At 43.9% G+C, this 17,498-nt stretch overlaps 1 protein-coding gene across 1 annotated transcript in view; it reads right to left on the bottom strand.

The window, feature by feature from the left end:
* Positions 1-17,498, bottom strand: part of LOC124796033 (carboxypeptidase B-like) — a 128,044-nt gene that overhangs the window by 87,441 nt on the left and 23,105 nt on the right. Inside the window, exons 2-3 of the mRNA XM_047260118.1 lie at positions 14,036-14,284; positions 5,004-5,100 (exon numbers count right to left, since the gene is read on the bottom strand). Of these exons, the coding sequence (XP_047116074.1) occupies positions 5,004-5,100; positions 14,036-14,284 (346 nt within the window). The remainder of the gene's footprint in view (positions 1-5,003; positions 5,101-14,035; positions 14,285-17,498) is intronic.

The following is a 17,498-nucleotide window of genomic DNA, read 5'->3' as shown; positions in this document are numbered from 1 at the left end:
CCTACTTATATCTCCCAAGGAGATCACGAATGTAAAATTAGAGAGATTCGAGCGCGCACGGAGGCTTTCCGGCAGTCATTCTTCCCGCGAACGATACGCGACTGGAACAGGAAAGGGAGGTAATGACAGTGGCACGTAAGGTGCCCTCCGCCACACACCGTTGGGTGGCTTGCGGAGTATAAATATAGATGTAGATGAACTGCGAAAGCGTTGATCGTGCAGGAATTTGAGCACGAACTGACCTCTCAATTGTGTCCCACAGATGTTCGAAGGGATTCATGTCGGGTGATCTTGGTGACCTAATGTTCTTCAAACCTATAGCGAACAGTTGTGGCTTGGTGACATTGCGCACTGTTATCCATAAAAATCCCATCGTTGAATGCCTGCAAATGCTCTCCAGGTAGCCGAACGTAATCATTTCCAGTCAATGATCGGTTCACTTGGACTAGAGGACCCCAGTCCATTCCATTGTAAACACAGCTCACACCATTATATTGCGACCACCAACTTGCACAGTGCTTTGTTGAGAACTCGGGCCCATGCCTTCGTGGGGTCTGCACCACACTCGATCCCTGGCACCAGCTATTACCAACTGAAATCGGGACTCATCTGGCTAGGTCAGGGTTTTCCAGTCGTCTGGGTTCCAGTCGATATGGTCACGAGTCCAGGAGAGGCGCTGCAGGTGATGTCCTGCTTTTAGGAAAGGCACTCGCGTCGGTCGTCTGCTGCCATAATCCATTAACGCCAAATTTCGTCGCACTGTCCTAACGGGTACGTTCAACGTACGTCTCACATTGATTTCTGCGTTACGCAGTGTTGCTTGTCTGTTAGCACCGACAACTCTACACAAACGCCGCTTCTCTAGGTCGTTACGTGAAGGCCGTTGGCCACTGCATTGTGCGTGGTGAGAGATAACGCTTGAAATTTGGTATTTTCGGCATAATCTTGACACTGTGGTTCTCGGAAAGTTGAATTCCATAGTAATTTTCAAAATGGAATGTCCAAATACATTCCGAGTTCGAAGTCTGTTAATTCCCGTTGTGTGGTCATCCCCCCGAACCTTTCCACGCCAATCACCTGAGTACAAATAATAGCTCCATCAATACACTGTCCTTTTATATGTTGTGCACGCAATACTATCTCAACCTGCATAAGTGCATATTGACTTTCGCCACCTCAGTGTTTGCGTCGGGAAGGCGGAGACTACTGTTAGAGAGGACTGTTCTGCTTGCCTGTGCAAATTTGCTTCTAGCGACTTCTTTGCTTCGTCCATTACGCCTTACTTTGTTTAAAATGTAGTTGAATTCCCTCATTGTGTCTACTACATGGACCGCTATTTTCAAAAGTTCAAATGTGTGTAAATTTCTAAGGGACCAAACTGCTGAGATCATCGGTCCCTAGACTTACACTAACTTAAACTAAGTTATGCTAAGAACAACACACACGCCGATGCCCGAGGGAGGACTCGAACCTCCGACGGGAGCGGCCGCGCTGTCAGTGACATGGCGCCCCTAACCACGCGGCCACTCCGCGCAGCCCGCTATTTTCATGTTAATTTTATCGTGAATTTCATTTCGTTTTATGACGAGGAGATACCATTTGACTTTCTGCTTTTTCTTATTTTCGATACCACGATTTTTGATTCTGAGCCATTATCAAGTGCTACTGGAAAAGATATCGGTAAATGTGAGACGTCTCTGTATAAAATGACATCAAGTTCTTACATTTCAAAGCTGTTCGAATTGCAATATTTTGACGGTAACATATTATACAAATGTGATCTATTTCCCATTTGCACTTGATAATGGCTCAAAATTCTAAATCATAAAGCATTCTTGTAGTACTGATATTGATACAGTTTTTGGGCTCATTGTAGTAATTTGCATTTCAATTAAAATTTGCCTACATATTCTTATCAACATCATAAATTTATTTGTGTGACTTTATTGTCTCTGTAATTGCTCTGCAGATTTTGTATTTTATAGTTCCGCCACTTAGGCAACAAATTACTGTCCATACAGTATGTACAAAATTAAAATACGAGGGGGTTCAACAAGCAATGCAACACATTTTTTTCCGGACTTCAGGTTCGTTTAATTTGGAATTCCAGTACACCATATCATTCCTCCACTTTTGGTTACAATACTTACACTACTGGCCATTAAAATTGCTGCACCATGAATAAATGCAGATGATAAACGGGTATTCATTGGACAATTATATTATACTAGTACTGGCATGTGATTACATTTTCACTCAATTTGGGTGCATAGATCCTGAGAAATCACTACCCAGAACAACCACCTCTGGCAGTAATAACGGCCTTGATACGCCTGGGCATTGAGTCAAACAGAGCTTGTATGGCGTGCACAGGTACAGCTGCCCATGCAGCTTGAACACGATACCACAGTTCATCAAGAGTAGTGACTGGCGTATTGTGACGAGCCAGTTGCTAGGCCACCATTGACCAGACGTTTTCAATTGGTGAGAGATCTGGAGAATGTGCTGGCCAGGGCAGGAGTCGAACATTTTCTGTATCCAGAAAGGCCCGTACAGGACCTGCAACATGCGGTCGTGCATTATCATACTGAAATGTAGAGTTTCGCAGGGATCGAATGAAGGGTAGAGCCACGGGTCGTAACACATCTGAAATGTAACGTCCACTGTTCAAAGTGCTGTCAGTGCGAACAAGAGGTGACCGAGACGTGAAACTAATGGCACCCCATACCATCACGCCGGGTGATACGCCAGTAAGGCAATGACGAATACACGCTTCCAATGTGTGTTCACCGCGATGTCGCCAAACACGGATGCGACCATCACGATGCTGTAAACAGAACCTGGAATCATCCGAAAAAATGACGTTTTGGCATTCGGGCACCCAGCTTCGTCGCTGAGTACACCATCGCAGACGCTCCTGTCTGTGATGCAGCGTCTAGGGTAACCGCAGCCATGGTCTCCAAGCTGATAGTCCATGCTGCTGCAAACGTCGCCGAACTGTTCGTGCAGATGGTTGTTGTCTTGCAAACGTCCCCATCTGTTGACTCAGGGATCGAGACGGTTGCACGATCCGTTACAGCCATACGGATAATATGCCTGTCATATCGACTGCTAGTGATACGGGGCAGTTGGGATCCAGCACGGCGTTCCGTATTACCCTCCCGAACCCAGTGATTCCATATTCTGCTAACAGTCATTGGATCTCGACCAACGCGAGCAGCAATGTCGCGACACGATAAACCGCAATCGCGATAGGCTACAATCCGACCTTTATCAAAGTCGGAAACGTGATGGTACGCATTTCTCCTCCTTACACGAGGCATCACAACAACGTTTCAACAGGCAACGCCGGTCAACTGCTGTTTGTGTATGAGGATGAGAAGTCGGTTGGAAACTTTCCTCATGTCAGCACGTTGTAGGTGTCGCCACCGGCGCCAACCTTGTGTGAATGCTCTGAAAAACTAATCATTTGTATATCACAGCATCTTGTTCCTGTCGGTTAAATTTCGCGTCTGTAGCACGTCATCTTAGTGGTGTAGCAATTTTAATGGCCAGTGGTGTATTTTTCAACATAATCTCTGTTCAGTACGATGGCCTTAGGGAGCCTTACTTGGAGGGCCTGTATGCCCTCATAGTAACACTCTACTAGTCGACGACTGATCCAGCATCTTGCTGCATCAATGATCTCCCCAGCATCCACGTACTGCTTCTCGTGGAGTTCGCTCTTCATTGGCCTAAACAGAGGCAAGTCGGAAGCTGCGAGACCCGGCTGCAGTGTGGATGACGAAGAACAGTCTATTGAAATTTTGTGAGCTCCTCTTAGTTGCGTAGACTTTTGTCAGGCTTTGCGTTGTCTTAGAGAAGGAGAAGTTTGTTTGTATTTTTGTGGCGACAAACACGCTGAAGTCCCTTCTGAGTGTAACACGATACACTTCAGAGTTCATCGTTCGACCTTGAGGGAGGACATCAAACAGAACAATCCCTTCAGAGTCCCAGAAGACCGTCGCCCTGGCGTTACCGGCTGAGGGTGCAGCTTTGAACTTTTTTTTTTTCGGAGGAGAGGTTGTGTGGCGTCACTGCATGGATTGGTGTTTTGTTCCCGGTTCGAAGTGATGAACCCATGTTTCAACGCCTGTGATGATGTTCGACAAAAAATTGTCGCGATCAGCCGCGTTAACGCACAAGCAATTTCGCACAGATAGTCCTTCGTTGGTGTTTATGGTCTTCTGTTAGGCGGCCAGCGTGCACACAACTTTGAATATCCCAACTGGTGGACGAGTGTGCCAGCACTACCAACAGAGACGTCCAATTGAACAGCGAGGTGTGTGACTGTGATCCGTCGATTACCTCCAATGAGAGCGTCTGCACTTTCCAACATTGCAAGAGTGACAGTGTGTGCAGCCTGCTAGCACTCGGGAGATCGGACAGGGTTGTGCGATCTTGTTGCGATGATGAGAGACGCTTCGCGCAACAACTCACTGTGTGTTTGTTCACCGCCATTTCTCCATTGACATTCCGCCTTTGAGTATCTGTGATGTTCTGGTTTTCCGCCAAAACAAAACAGTTCTCTGCTTGGAACGCACCTCCGTCACAGACGCCATTTTGAAGGTTGCTTATAGAGCCACCAACACTGGAACTTCACGAAACTACAGGGGAATATTCCACGGTATTCCACAACAAATTCTGCATACATTCAACCGAAATTAGCCTAAAAAACGTGTTGTATTACTTACTGAATGCTACTCATAATTTATTCCAACCATAGACGTCAGAGTTTGCAACCGAAATTAGCCTAAACAACGTGTTGTATTACTTACTAAATGCTCCTCATAATTTATTCCAACCATAGACGTCAGAGTTGTTGCCAGCAGATGTGAAATATTTATACCAATTGCTGTAGAGACGTGTTTCAAGTTTTGGTAAGTTTGGCTTGAGTACATTACGAACAACCTGTCTGGAAAATTTGACACGACAGTCGATTAGAAAAGTGAGTGCATACATACCTCGTCGTATCGGTGGTACCTCGAAAAAGAAATACTGGTGCCGCCATCGTTTTGAGCCATGGGCTTCCATTGTATGTTATGCTTCCTCTGAAAGATCCTGGAAGAAAAAAAAAAGTGGACGTGTCATTGCTAATACCAATTACAAAACGGATGCTGATCATACAAAGTCTTATCCATGGGTCTGAAATACGAAGATGTAACCACGTATAGGTTAACACGTGCCACGACTCACATCCAAAATGCAAACAATGGATACAGTTAATTGTAATGGCGGCTTTGTAGAAGGTGTTATGTGACGTTTTAGTGCACCAACGAAGGAGTTTCGATTTAGAACTATACAGGGTGATTTAAAAAGAATACCACAACTTTAAAAATGTGTATTTAATGAAAGAAACATAATATAACCTTCTGTTATACATCATTACAAAGAGTATTTAAAAAGGTTTTTTTTCACTCAAAAACAAGTTCAGAGATGTTCAATATGGCCCCCTCCAGACACACGAGCAATATCAACCCGATACTCCAACTCGTTCCACACTCTCTGTAGCATATCAGGCGTAACAGTTTGGATAGCTACTGTTATTTCTCGTTTCAAATCATCAATGGTGGCTGGGAGAGGTGGCCGAAACACCATATCCTTAACATACCCCCATAAGAAAAAATTGCAGGGGGTAAGATCAGGGCTTCTTGGAGGCCAGTGATGAAGTGCTCTGTCACGGGCTGCCTGGCGGCCGATCCATCGCCTCGGGTAGTTGACGTTCAGGTAGTTACGGACAGATAAGTGCCAATGTGGTGGCGCTCCATCCTGCTGAAATATGAATTGTTATGCTTCTTGTTCGAGCTGAGGGAACAGCCAATTCTCTAACATCTCCAGATACTGTAGTCCAGTTACAGTAGCACCTTCGAAGAAAAAGGGACCAAAAACTTTATTGGCTGAAATGGCGAACAAATGTACAACTAAATGAAACTTTATAGCTCTCTTAATTCGCCGACAGATAGCGCTTAGCTCTGCCTTTTGTCGTTGCAGAGTTTTAAATTCCTAAAGTTGTGGTATTCTTTTTGAATCACCCTGTATATTTTACTCTGACAAGTTCAGGGAACTTCAAGACTTTGTCTCGTGAAAATTTTAAACACTAATTATCGCGACCAGGTTTGTGACAGTCACACGGAACAGATGAAATGCGTCCTTACTTTTCGGAGTGAGAAGCGGAGTTATGAATCGCGATTCATTTATTACACGCAATTTGTAAAATCTCCAATGTTTTTCGCTATGCAGGAGAAAAGTAAGCTGCAGATGGAAACATGTGTTCGAAAGCACCATCCAACAAGGCAACAGAGCAATTTCTTCACAGGAGATAAAACCTTGTCTACGCACCAGTTAGTTGCATCTGTTCCACTGGCGATCGTGGCAATCAGTTGCGTTCACCGAATACCAAACAACACTGCGGGGCACTCCCCCTACGCTCCGTCAGCGTATAAAGTCACGTTTGCTGTCGAAAGGGGGGGGGGGGGGTGTCTAGAGGCAGGTGCCGGCGCCTGTAACTTCCACGCGCTGTAGCATCGTTGGATGACGTTTCCAGACACGGCTTCCTATCCTCGGTTTTTTTGTCAAGACCTCCTCTACAACCTCTCGAAATTTGTCTCAACATTTCTGGAACACACTGTACATAACAGAGAGGCGTGTACGTACGTCAGCTGTGGAAGGTCGAATAACTGCCAGATGCTCGTCATACACCATATACAATGCACCAAAGCGACAAGTGTATTCTTTTCAGAGGATGACTAACATATTATCTTGTCAGAAAGGGATCTAAAGTGGTTTTCTGATAGAGTTGTGTGTCCCAAATGCTAGTGGCTTGACATATGTTATCCAGCAATAGATTAGAAGCTTCTTTCAATAAAGCAACAGAAATTTGCACACAAGGGAACATTATCACGTAACACGGCTTTACAAAGGCGCAATCCTTCATGGATTGACCAGAGATTCACATCCTGAAATTTGTTAAAGTTTTGAAACACGTAACTTGAAGGTTGCACTGCTTGTTAGGAAACAAACCGCAAAAAGCAATGGAAAATGTCGTCTTTGTAAGCTTTACGGTTAACGCAGATATATTTTAGACACGAATCGAATATGTGGTTAGAATTTGTTTCTTCCATTCGAGTCTCTGATTACAAAAATTTTTGTCCTAATAATATCGATTTTGGTCAGTGATCATCATCTTCAGATCTGTTTAAAGTACATTCTAATATAATAAAGCCACAGTGGCACCCTCAAGAGATATAAACAACATCAGCTAGGCGTCGTCGGGCATAACTAAAAATGTGGTTTGAGTTTGTTACGAACATTAGCGCTGTTCACATAACTCCGCGGGCACTTTAATAACGCACCACTATAAGTCTCAGAACGAAATAGTTTTATGGTCATGGACTGGAATAAAAGAAACAAAATGCATATTTCCTAGAGCGCTCTTTATATTCACTATCATTCGTAGCTTGTAGAATACGCTGTTGCTTGAGGTATAGACAGCTCACACCACTACCATGCATGTCCAGACATGCGTCCCTATCCTAAGGCAACAGGATTGCGCATACTCCTCATCACCGATTTCCTTGAAATTTATGATAGAAGCAGGGCTTGAACAGAAATGAAAGTAACAGATCAGATGTGGCAGCTGCAGATGGGCAAGCGTTTAGGAAAGACAGCAGTTTTGGTGCAGGTTGGGAGAGGCAAGGACCATTCGTGGAAGTGGGGCTGCCAGGAAGCGGTTGGCGCACCGGGAAGGCTAAAGGATGGTAATATGAGGGTCGTGGGGTCGAGTTCTTCTATGAAAGTCATTTTAATTTTCAGTTTTTACGTTACTTACACTGCAAAGAAACCGAAATATGAAAAAGTAATATACTAGCATACAACGCATTCTGCTACGACCCTTTGTGGAATATTATTGCCCCGGCAGTGCACGCACGCACACAAGAAAGCATTGGCTCCTTTGAACCGAGGATTCAAAAAACGGTGGAGGAATACGCGCCAAACTATAGGAAATCACGGAAACTTACAATAGCATAATTATTTTTTTTTTTGACTGATGTGATGAAGTCCTATGTGCAGGAGAACTGGCTCGTGGGGACGATACACAAAATCATAATTATACGATGAGGTTCTTCAATATGAAGAACCATTGCCACAGAGAAATATTAAAGTGATTCCCCCCAGAAACACTTCGCTAGCGCATCCCTGACATATCTATTTTTTATGGTCAGTTAAAGAATTTGATCAAGAAGCTTCAAAAACGACCTTATCAAGAGAGAGAAGGATGTCACAACCGGAGAAGACTACATCAAAATGCACTCCATTGTATATTGATTTCTATCCTCATTAATATTTTGCGAAATGTTGCGCTACGCGTGGTCTGCTGTCAAACTATGTTATAAGAATGAACGTGCTATGAATGTATACCGAGTTCATTTTTCCTCGGAAAATTTAAAATAACCATCTAACTGTAAAAATGCGGCGCTTATAACGTGTTCAAGGAGCAGAAAAAATTGCTGTTTCCATTTTTGTCACGATGGATCACCCGAGCACGTGTAAATCATCAACTGTAAAATAATAAAAGTATCTAATTTTGTATACGATGTTCTCGTGTGCACGTTATAGCCCCTTCCTGGTAATTTATTTTCAGTACCAAATTTTCCTTTCCGTTTTCCTTTCATCCTCTTTATGAGTATATTAATAAATGCAACATAGCATATTGAACGTTATTTCTGTTTATTTGCAGTGTAAGTTAACGTAAAAATGGAAAATAAAAAGTAGCGTGTAGGGACTTGGCCCCCATGACCACTGGACAACCGTTCTATACGCTTTCCGCTGCTCCAACCTCTGTCTGGAGTGGAGTTAACAGTAGTGGCTGTCACCTCGCCCGACCAGCGTCAAAAATGCTATCTTTTCCTAAACGCTTGGCCATCTGGAGCTCTCACTTCCGTCACTTTCATTTCTGGCCAGTCCCTGCATATACCATAAATCTGGACGAAATCTATGAGGAGGAGTAGGTGCGGTTCCCTCGTCAGACAACTGAGAAACTCTTGTCGGCAGTAGACCTTTTCAATGGTTTTTGTTTCTATTGTATGAATTGATGACGAGATTGGTTACTCAGTAGCATTGCAGAGGTAGCTTGGACAGTAGTTATTTCTCCGAAAGATTTGCAATGAGGTGGAACAACGAGGAACTGACGATCGTGTGAAACCCAGCTCGCACTATTCGCCCACGAGACTCAGAGGGCCATAGACACGGGTTCACAGGTAGATGCCGTGTTTCTTGTCTTCCGCAGGGCGTTCGATACAGTTCTCCAAAGTCGTTTAATGAACAAAGTAAGAGCATATGGACTATCAGACCAATTGTGTGATTGGATTGAAGAGTTCCTAGGTAACAGAATGCAGCATGTCATTCTCAATGGAGAGCAGTCTTCCGAAGTAAGAGTGATTTCAGGTGTGCCGCAGGGGAGTGTCGTAGGACCGTTGCTGTTCACAATATACATAAATGACCTAGTGGATAACATCAGAAGTTCACTGAGGCTTTCTGCGGATGATGCTGTGGTATATCGAGAGGTTGTAACAATGGAAACTTGTACTGAAATGCAGGAGGATCTGCAACGAATTGACGCATGGTGCAAGGAATGGCAATTGAATCTCAATGTAGACAAGTGTAATGTGCTGCGAATACATAGAAAGAAAGAGCCTTTATCATTTAGCTACAATATAGCTGGTCAGCAACTGGAAGCAGTTAATTCCATAAATTATCTGGGAGTAGGCATTAGGAGTGATTTAAAATGGAATGATCATATAAAGTTGATCGTCGCTAAAGCAGATGCCAGACAGAGATTCATTGGAAGAATCATAAGGAAATGCAATCTGAAAACAAATGAAGTAGGTTATATATATATATAGTACACTTGTTCGCCCATTGCTTGAATGTTGCTCACCAGTGTGGGATCCGTACCAGATAGGATTGATAGAAGAGATAGAGAAGATCCAACGGGGAGCAACGCGCTTCGTTACAGGATAATTTAGTAATCCGGAAAGCGTTACGGAGATGACAGGTAAAACTCCAGTGGAAGACTGCCGGAGAGACGCTCAGTAGCTCGGTACGGGCTTTTGTTGGAGTTTCGAGAACATATCTTCACCGAGGAGTCAAGCAGTATATTGCTCCCTCCTACGTATATCTCGCGAAGAGATCATGAGGATAAAATCAGAGAGATCAGAGCCCACACAGAGGGATACCGACAATCTTTCTTTCCATGAACGTGACTGGAATAGAAGGGAGAACCGATAGAGGTAGTCAAAGTACCCTCCGCCACACACCGTCAGGTGGCTTGCGGAGTATGGATGTAGATGTAGATGTAGAATGTAAGCCAAAAAATAGGCTATGACCACTGCCCACCGCGAGATTTAATGATGGCAGCGGTAACATTTTTCAGCCGAGGATGACTGCCTGTGCGAAAAGGCCAGAATCGTGCTACAGTAGTTTGAGTAGCGTGATAGTGAACTCACGTTGATGTATTGGGCACTAAATTCACCTGACCAGAACCCGAAGGAACATATCTTGGACATTATCGGGTGCCAGTTCTGCGCTCACAAATCACCGGCTCGTAATCAACGGGAGTAACGTGACAAGTGCGAATACATCTGGTGAGACATACCTCAGGAAACCTACCAAGAACTCATCGAAACCACTCCACTCAGAATTGCTGCTAATAAGCGGGGGTCATAGTATTTCGGCTCACTAGTGTAAAAAAATCAATCATAGGACCGAAGATTACTTTGGACACCAAAGTGCTTTATTAGCCATGGACCTTTCCGAGGAGTTACGCCCATAGCGTGCCACTGTCGTAGAAAGGTTTAGTAGGTTATAGGGAGACATACAGTTTTACGAAGAATGTAAGGTTGCAACTTCACATTTCTAACATACAAGGTGAGGAAAATTTGGCGTACTTCGACTTCACAGCACGATTCTTCGCGTACTAGGTATACAGGTGCGTATTTTCTTTTGGTTCACTGTTAGAATTGCTTCCTAATTCTTCAGTTATGCTCTTCCACCGAAAGGAGAAACAACCGTTCTGTCCGTCTTCTTTTAGTTCTACTTACTAATTCTTTTATCCTATTGAATACTTAATTCTTCTAAGTCTCCTTCAGCCATAAGTATCACATGACCACTCCAATGAAGTTCACCATTTCACAGAACCTCGTCCACTACATTTGATCGCAGATTATATCGTACTGAACGAAGATACTTGTTGAACATGTTTTAAGTGTAACCAAATTTCCGTTGTTCTAACTTCACATTATACTGATAATATGACCAGTGTGATGTTTTGTTATTAAAATTTTTATGTTTTGCCAATGATAATGTGCTGTGGGGTCAGAGTTCACCAGTTTTTATAAAGAACTGCCAAAAATGAAAGCCTTAATCTTTCGGTATTGTCAGGAGTTCCCCAGAGAAGTGTGATAATACCACTCTTGTTTTCTGTATACAGGGCTGTTATAATTAAACTTTCGCTACTTGAGCCAGCGTAGATGGTTCAAATGGCTCTGAGCACTATGTGACTTAACTTCTGAGGTCATCAGTCCCCTAGAACTCAGAACTACTTAAACCTAACTAAACAAAGGACATCACAAACATCCGTGCCTGAGGCAGGATTCGAACCTGCGACTGTAGCGGTCGCGCGGTTCCAGACTGTAGCGCCTAGAACCGCTCGGCGACTCCGGCGAGCCAACTTAGATGGAAAACTATTTATCGTAGAGGTACCCAACTTATAGGAATGATATTCAGACTGTGCGCTGCAGGATTTGCTTTGTTAGTGGTGTTAGTGTCATGTCATGCTGTTAAGGCGACGTAGGTTTCAAACACAAGCATCAGTGTGCGTTATAGTAGCAGACAGTCAACATGGGCCTGGCCAAGGTGAGCACGGCTTTACTCGCAATGCTGTTTTGTCGAAACGACAGCAATTGTGCTGCTGCTCTTCACACGTATCGACGAGGGATGGAAGAACCTGATTCGGAAGTTCGAATTACATGGCGATGTGGGAATTGATCCTTGGAGACGCCGACAGCCAATTGCGCCAAAAATTGCTGAAGAAGACGCTGTTGCCATGGCTGAGAATGCTGGACCAAAAGTGAGATTTTCAAGCAGTGCACGAGCTGTGTCACGACAGCTGGACGGACATTCCGTGAGCCACCGTAGTTTCGGGCAGCAGTGGAGCAATTTCTAGCGCGGTTGCAAGCTGTCGTAGATGTATATCACTGTCGTATTGAGCATCGTTTGTAATCTGGAACGTAAGCGTCGTAAGCAATTAACAATAGCATTAAGCTCTCACATGGAAATTAGAATGTGTTTCATTCAATGGATTTTTAGTTACTTCTCTTCTGCATGTCATTAAAAATGTTTCCACAAAGTTTCATTGCCCTGCAATCACTCGTTATTCATAGAGTCCCTCACAAGTAGCGAAAGTTTAATTATACTCACCCGGTACATAAACGAGACTGAGCAGCAATCTATGATTGTCTGCGGATGATGTTGTAGTGTACGGGGAAGAATCATTGTTGAGTGTAGTAGGATGTACGACGACTTAGAGTTTTTATTTGATGTGTTGAAAGGCAGCTCCCTCCAAATATAGGCAAATGTAAGTTAATGGAGACAAGCAGGACAAACTTGTAAATTCCAAATACAGTATTAGTGGTGTGATGCTTGCCACTATCACGTCGATTCAATAACCAGGCGTAACGTTGCAAAGCAGTATGAGATAAAATAAGCACTTAGGCTCGGTAGTAGGGAAGGCGAATGGTCGATTTCGGTTTATTGGGAGGATATACAAAAAATTTAGATCATGTGTAAAGGTAAAGGCGTATAGAACGCTTGTGTGACTCGTTCTTTAGTACTCTGAGTACTTCTCGAGTGTAAGGGATCCCCATCAGATAGGATTAAAGATAGACGTCGAAGCAATTGAGAAGCGTGCTGCCCGATTTGTCAGTGATGGGCTCGATCAACACTCGAGTACAACGGAAATATTCCCCTAGACGGAAGACTACCTTCTTTTCGCTAAATACTGCTGAGAAAGTTTAGAGTATCTGAATTTGCAGCTCGCTGCAGAATGGTTCTAGTCCCGCCAACGTAAGCTTCGTGAACGACTGCGAAGGCAAAAGAAATAAGCTCTCGTAAGGTGGAGTATGGACAGGGGTTTTCCCAAACTCCATTTACGAGTGGAACAGTAAAGGGAATGTGATGAATGAATAATTCTTTTTTTAACTTCCAAGATCGCTAAAATCATTTATTCATATAGATGACCGGTTTCGGCGGTTCTCTGTTGCCGTCTTCGGATCTATGTTTACATCATTAAATAATCTCCTCCTTCAGTGCACCCTAAGTGGTGCTACACAATGTATGTCCATGTTGGTATCATGAGCTAGACTAGAAGTCGACATGTCAGTTTTAAAATAGCAGCTATGAACGCAAACATCATCGCGCTCCATTATAGTTCTCACATTCATCGCCACTTTACAACTAAATGTGATCACGTGTAATCGGCGCAATAAAATGAGTGGACATACAGTAGCTTTTATTTTCAAACAGACTTGCCAACTTGTAATGTAGCTCACAATACCAACAAGGACATACATTGTACAACACCACTTACAACACTGAAGGAGGAGATTATTTAATGATGTAAACATAGATCCGAAGATGGCAACAGAAAATTGCCGAAACTATATGCATGAAAGACTGTAGCATTCTTTATTATTCAGTGTTCACAGTACTATAGGTCGCCCCCATGATGACGACATCAGACGTGTATAAATAAAGGAAATGGTTAGTAGCTTACAAGTTACCTGTGCCATGCATCGCATGATCGCTTTTGTAGTATTTATGTAATTGTAGACGTAGATCCGACGTAATTTCAGAGCCCTACGTCATTACAGTAAGGCTTTCCGAACCGTTGTGGCAGAGATGTTACTGTGTGCACCGGAAGTAAGGGCGTGGTACTCACTGTTCCACGTCTGGGACGAGCAGCTGGTGAGCCACGCCTTGGCGCCGGAGTTTCTCGCGGAAGTAGCGGTGCAGCTGCGGCGGAACCATCACCACGTAAGTCGGCTGCCCCGGCGCATTCCAGGCCCTAATGGATGTGCTCTTCCTCAGGTGGTCCAGCAGCGGCAGCTGTTGGTCAGTGAACGTCACCCGGTACAGCGCGCGCCTGCCGTTCACACGAGAAAAATGCAGGCGTCGTGAAACCAAGAAGCTGGGAAAATGTACACAAATTGGTCAGGGAGGTTAAAGAGACGGTTAATATTCAGATATTTAAAAAAACCAGGCAAAGGGTACTTGTTAAATATTACACCATAGCCAAGGATTGTTTAGACAACACAGAGGGGGATTAGTAAAAATTAGCATAAAATAATAATAAATGTATTTCAATTTCTGCATTGCTCTGTGAAATACACTATCTGATAAACGACTCGGACTCAGCTACGTACATCTACACTACTGGCCGTTAAAATTGCTACACCAAGCAGAAATGCAGATAATAAACGGGTATTCATTGGACAAATATATTATACTAGAACTGACGTGAGATTACACTTTCATGCAATTTGGGTGCATAGATCCTGGGAAATCACTACCCAGAACAAGCACCTCTGGCCGTTATAACGGCCTTGATACGCCTGGGCATTGAGTCAAACAGAGCTTGGATGGCGTGTACAGGTACAGCTGCCCATGCAGCTTTAACACGATACCACAGTTCATTAAGAGTAGTGACTGGTGTATTGTGACGAGCCAGTTCTCGGCCACCATTGACCAGACGTTTTCAGTTGGTGAGAGATCTGGAGAATGTTCTGGCCAGGGCAGCAGTCGAACATTTTCTGTATCCAGAAACGCCCGTACAGGACCTGCAAGATGCGGTCGTGCATTATCCTGCTGAAATGTATGGTTTCGCAGGGATCGAATGAAGGTTAGAGCCACGGGTTGTAACACATCTGAAATGTAACGACCACTGTTCAAAGTACCGTCAATGCGAACAAGAGGTAACCGAAACGTGTAACCAACTGCACCCCATACCATCACGCTGGGTGATACGCCAGTGTGGCGACGACGAATAGACGCTTCCAGTATGCGTTCACCGCGATGTTGCCAAACACGGGTGCGACCATCATGAAGCTGTAAACAGAACCTGGATTCATCCGAAAAAATGACGTTTTCCCATTCGTGCACCCAGGTTTGTCGTTGAGTAAACCATCGCAGGCGCTCCTGTCTGTGATGCAGCTTCAAGGGTAACCGCAGCCATAGTCTCCGAACTGATAGTCCATACTGCTGCAAACTTCGTCGAACTGTTCGTGCAGATGGTTGTTGTCTTGCAAACGTCCCCATCTGTTGACTCACGGATCGACGCGTGGCTGCACGATCCGTTACAGCCATGCGAATAAGATGCCTGTCATCTCGACTGCTAGTGATACGAGGCCGTTGGTATCCAGCACGGCGTTTCGTATTACCCTCCTGAACCTACTGATTCCATGTTCTGCTAACATTCATTGGATCTCGATCAACGCGAACAGCAATGTCGCGATACGATAAACCGCAATCACGATAGGCCACAATCCGACCTTTAACAAAGTCGGAAACGTGATGGTACGCATTTCTCCTCCTTACACGAGGCATCACAACAACGTTTCGCCAGGCTATGCCGATCAACTGCTGTTTGTGTATGAGAAATCGGTTGGAAAGTTTCCTCATGTCAGCACGTTGTAGGTGTCGCCATTGGCGCCAACCTTGTGTGAATGCTCTGAAAAGCTAATCATTTGCATATCACAGCATCTTCTTCCTGTCAGTTGAATTTCGCATCTGTAGCACGTCATCTTCGTGGTGTAGCAATTTTAATGGCCAGTAGTGTACATCTACATCTACATGGATACTTTGCAAATCATATTTAAGTGCCTGGCAGAGGGTTCATCGCACCACTTTCGCAATTCTCTATTATTCCAATCCCGTATAGCGCGCGGAAAAAAGAAACACCTGTATCTTTTTGTGCGAGCTCTGATTTCTCTTATTTTATTATAGTGATCGTTTCTCCCTCAGTAGGTCGGCGTAAAAAAAAAAATATTTTCGCATTCGGAGGAGAAAGTTGGTGATTGAAACTTTGTGAGAAGATTCCTCTACAACGAAAAACGTCTTTGTTTTAATGATGTCCACCCGAAATCCTGTATCATTTCAGTGATACTGGCTGCCCTACTTCGTGATATTACAAAACGTGCTGCCCTTCTTTGAACTTCTTAGATGTAGTCCGTCAATCTGATCTGGTAAGAATCCCACACCGCGCAGCTGTATTCTAAACGAGAACGGACAAGCGTAGTGTAGGCAGTCTCTTTAGTAGATGTGTTACATTTTCGAAGTGTCCTGCCAATAAAACGCAGTCTCTGGTTAGTCTTCCCCACAACATTTTCTACGTGTTCTCCCCAATTTAGGTGGTTTGTAATTGTAGTTTCTAGGTAGGTAGTTGAATTTAGGGCTTTTAGATTTGACTGATTTATCGCGTAACCGAAGTTTAACGGATTCCTTTTAGCAGTCATGTGAAGGACCTCACATTGTTCGTTATTTAGGGTCCATCGCCAATTTTTGCACATACAGATATCTTTTCTAAATAGTTTTGCAATTTGTTTTGATCTTCTGATGACTTTACAAGACGATAAACGACATCGTCATCTGCAAACAATCTATGACGGCTGCTCAGATTGTCCCCTAAATCGTTTATATAGATAAGGAACGGCAGAGGGCCTATACACTGCCTTTGGGAACGCCAGAAATCATTTCTGCTTTACTCGATGACTTTCCGTCGATTACTACGAACTGTGAGCGCCCTTACAGGAAATCACGAATCGAGTCACATAACTGAGACGATATTCCATAAGCACGCAATTTAACTACAAGCCGCTTGTGTGGTGCAGTGTCAAAAGCCTTCCGGAAATATGGAAACAATTTGAAATCCCTTGTCAATTGCACTCATCACTTCGTTCGAGTAAAGAGCTAGTTGTTTTTCATAAGAACGATGTTTTCTAAACCCATAAGCCGGAATTAAATACTAGATGTCAAGAAAGGTAGACACGCCAGTACAAAAAGAGACGTGGAAGTATTTTTTTTTGTCAGCAGAGACGCAGTAATTGCGGAGTGGGTCGGTCAGGAGACTACAGCGATATCGAACGTGCACTAATCTTTGGATATCACCTGAGTATTAAATCCATCAGGGACATTTAACTCTTATAGAGCTGACAATGTTGACTGTTGGTGGTGTGATTATCAAGTGGAAACGCGAAGGAACAACCGCAGCTAAGCCAAGACCAGCCAGTTCTCATGTGCTGACGAACATGAACCGTTAAACACTGCGGAGGGTGATTGTAAAAAGTTAACATGAAATCGGCGGAAAGAATCACTTGCGAGTTGCAAAGTGCTGCCAGCCGCCAAGC

The sequence above is a fragment of the Schistocerca piceifrons genome, chromosome 4 (genome assembly GCF_021461385.2).
Source record: "Schistocerca piceifrons isolate TAMUIC-IGC-003096 chromosome 4, iqSchPice1.1, whole genome shotgun sequence".
Lineage (NCBI taxonomy): Eukaryota > Metazoa > Arthropoda > Insecta > Orthoptera > Acrididae > Schistocerca > Schistocerca piceifrons.
The sequence above is the reverse complement of the archived record's forward strand: the minus strand, read 5'-3'. Positions and strand labels throughout refer to the sequence as shown.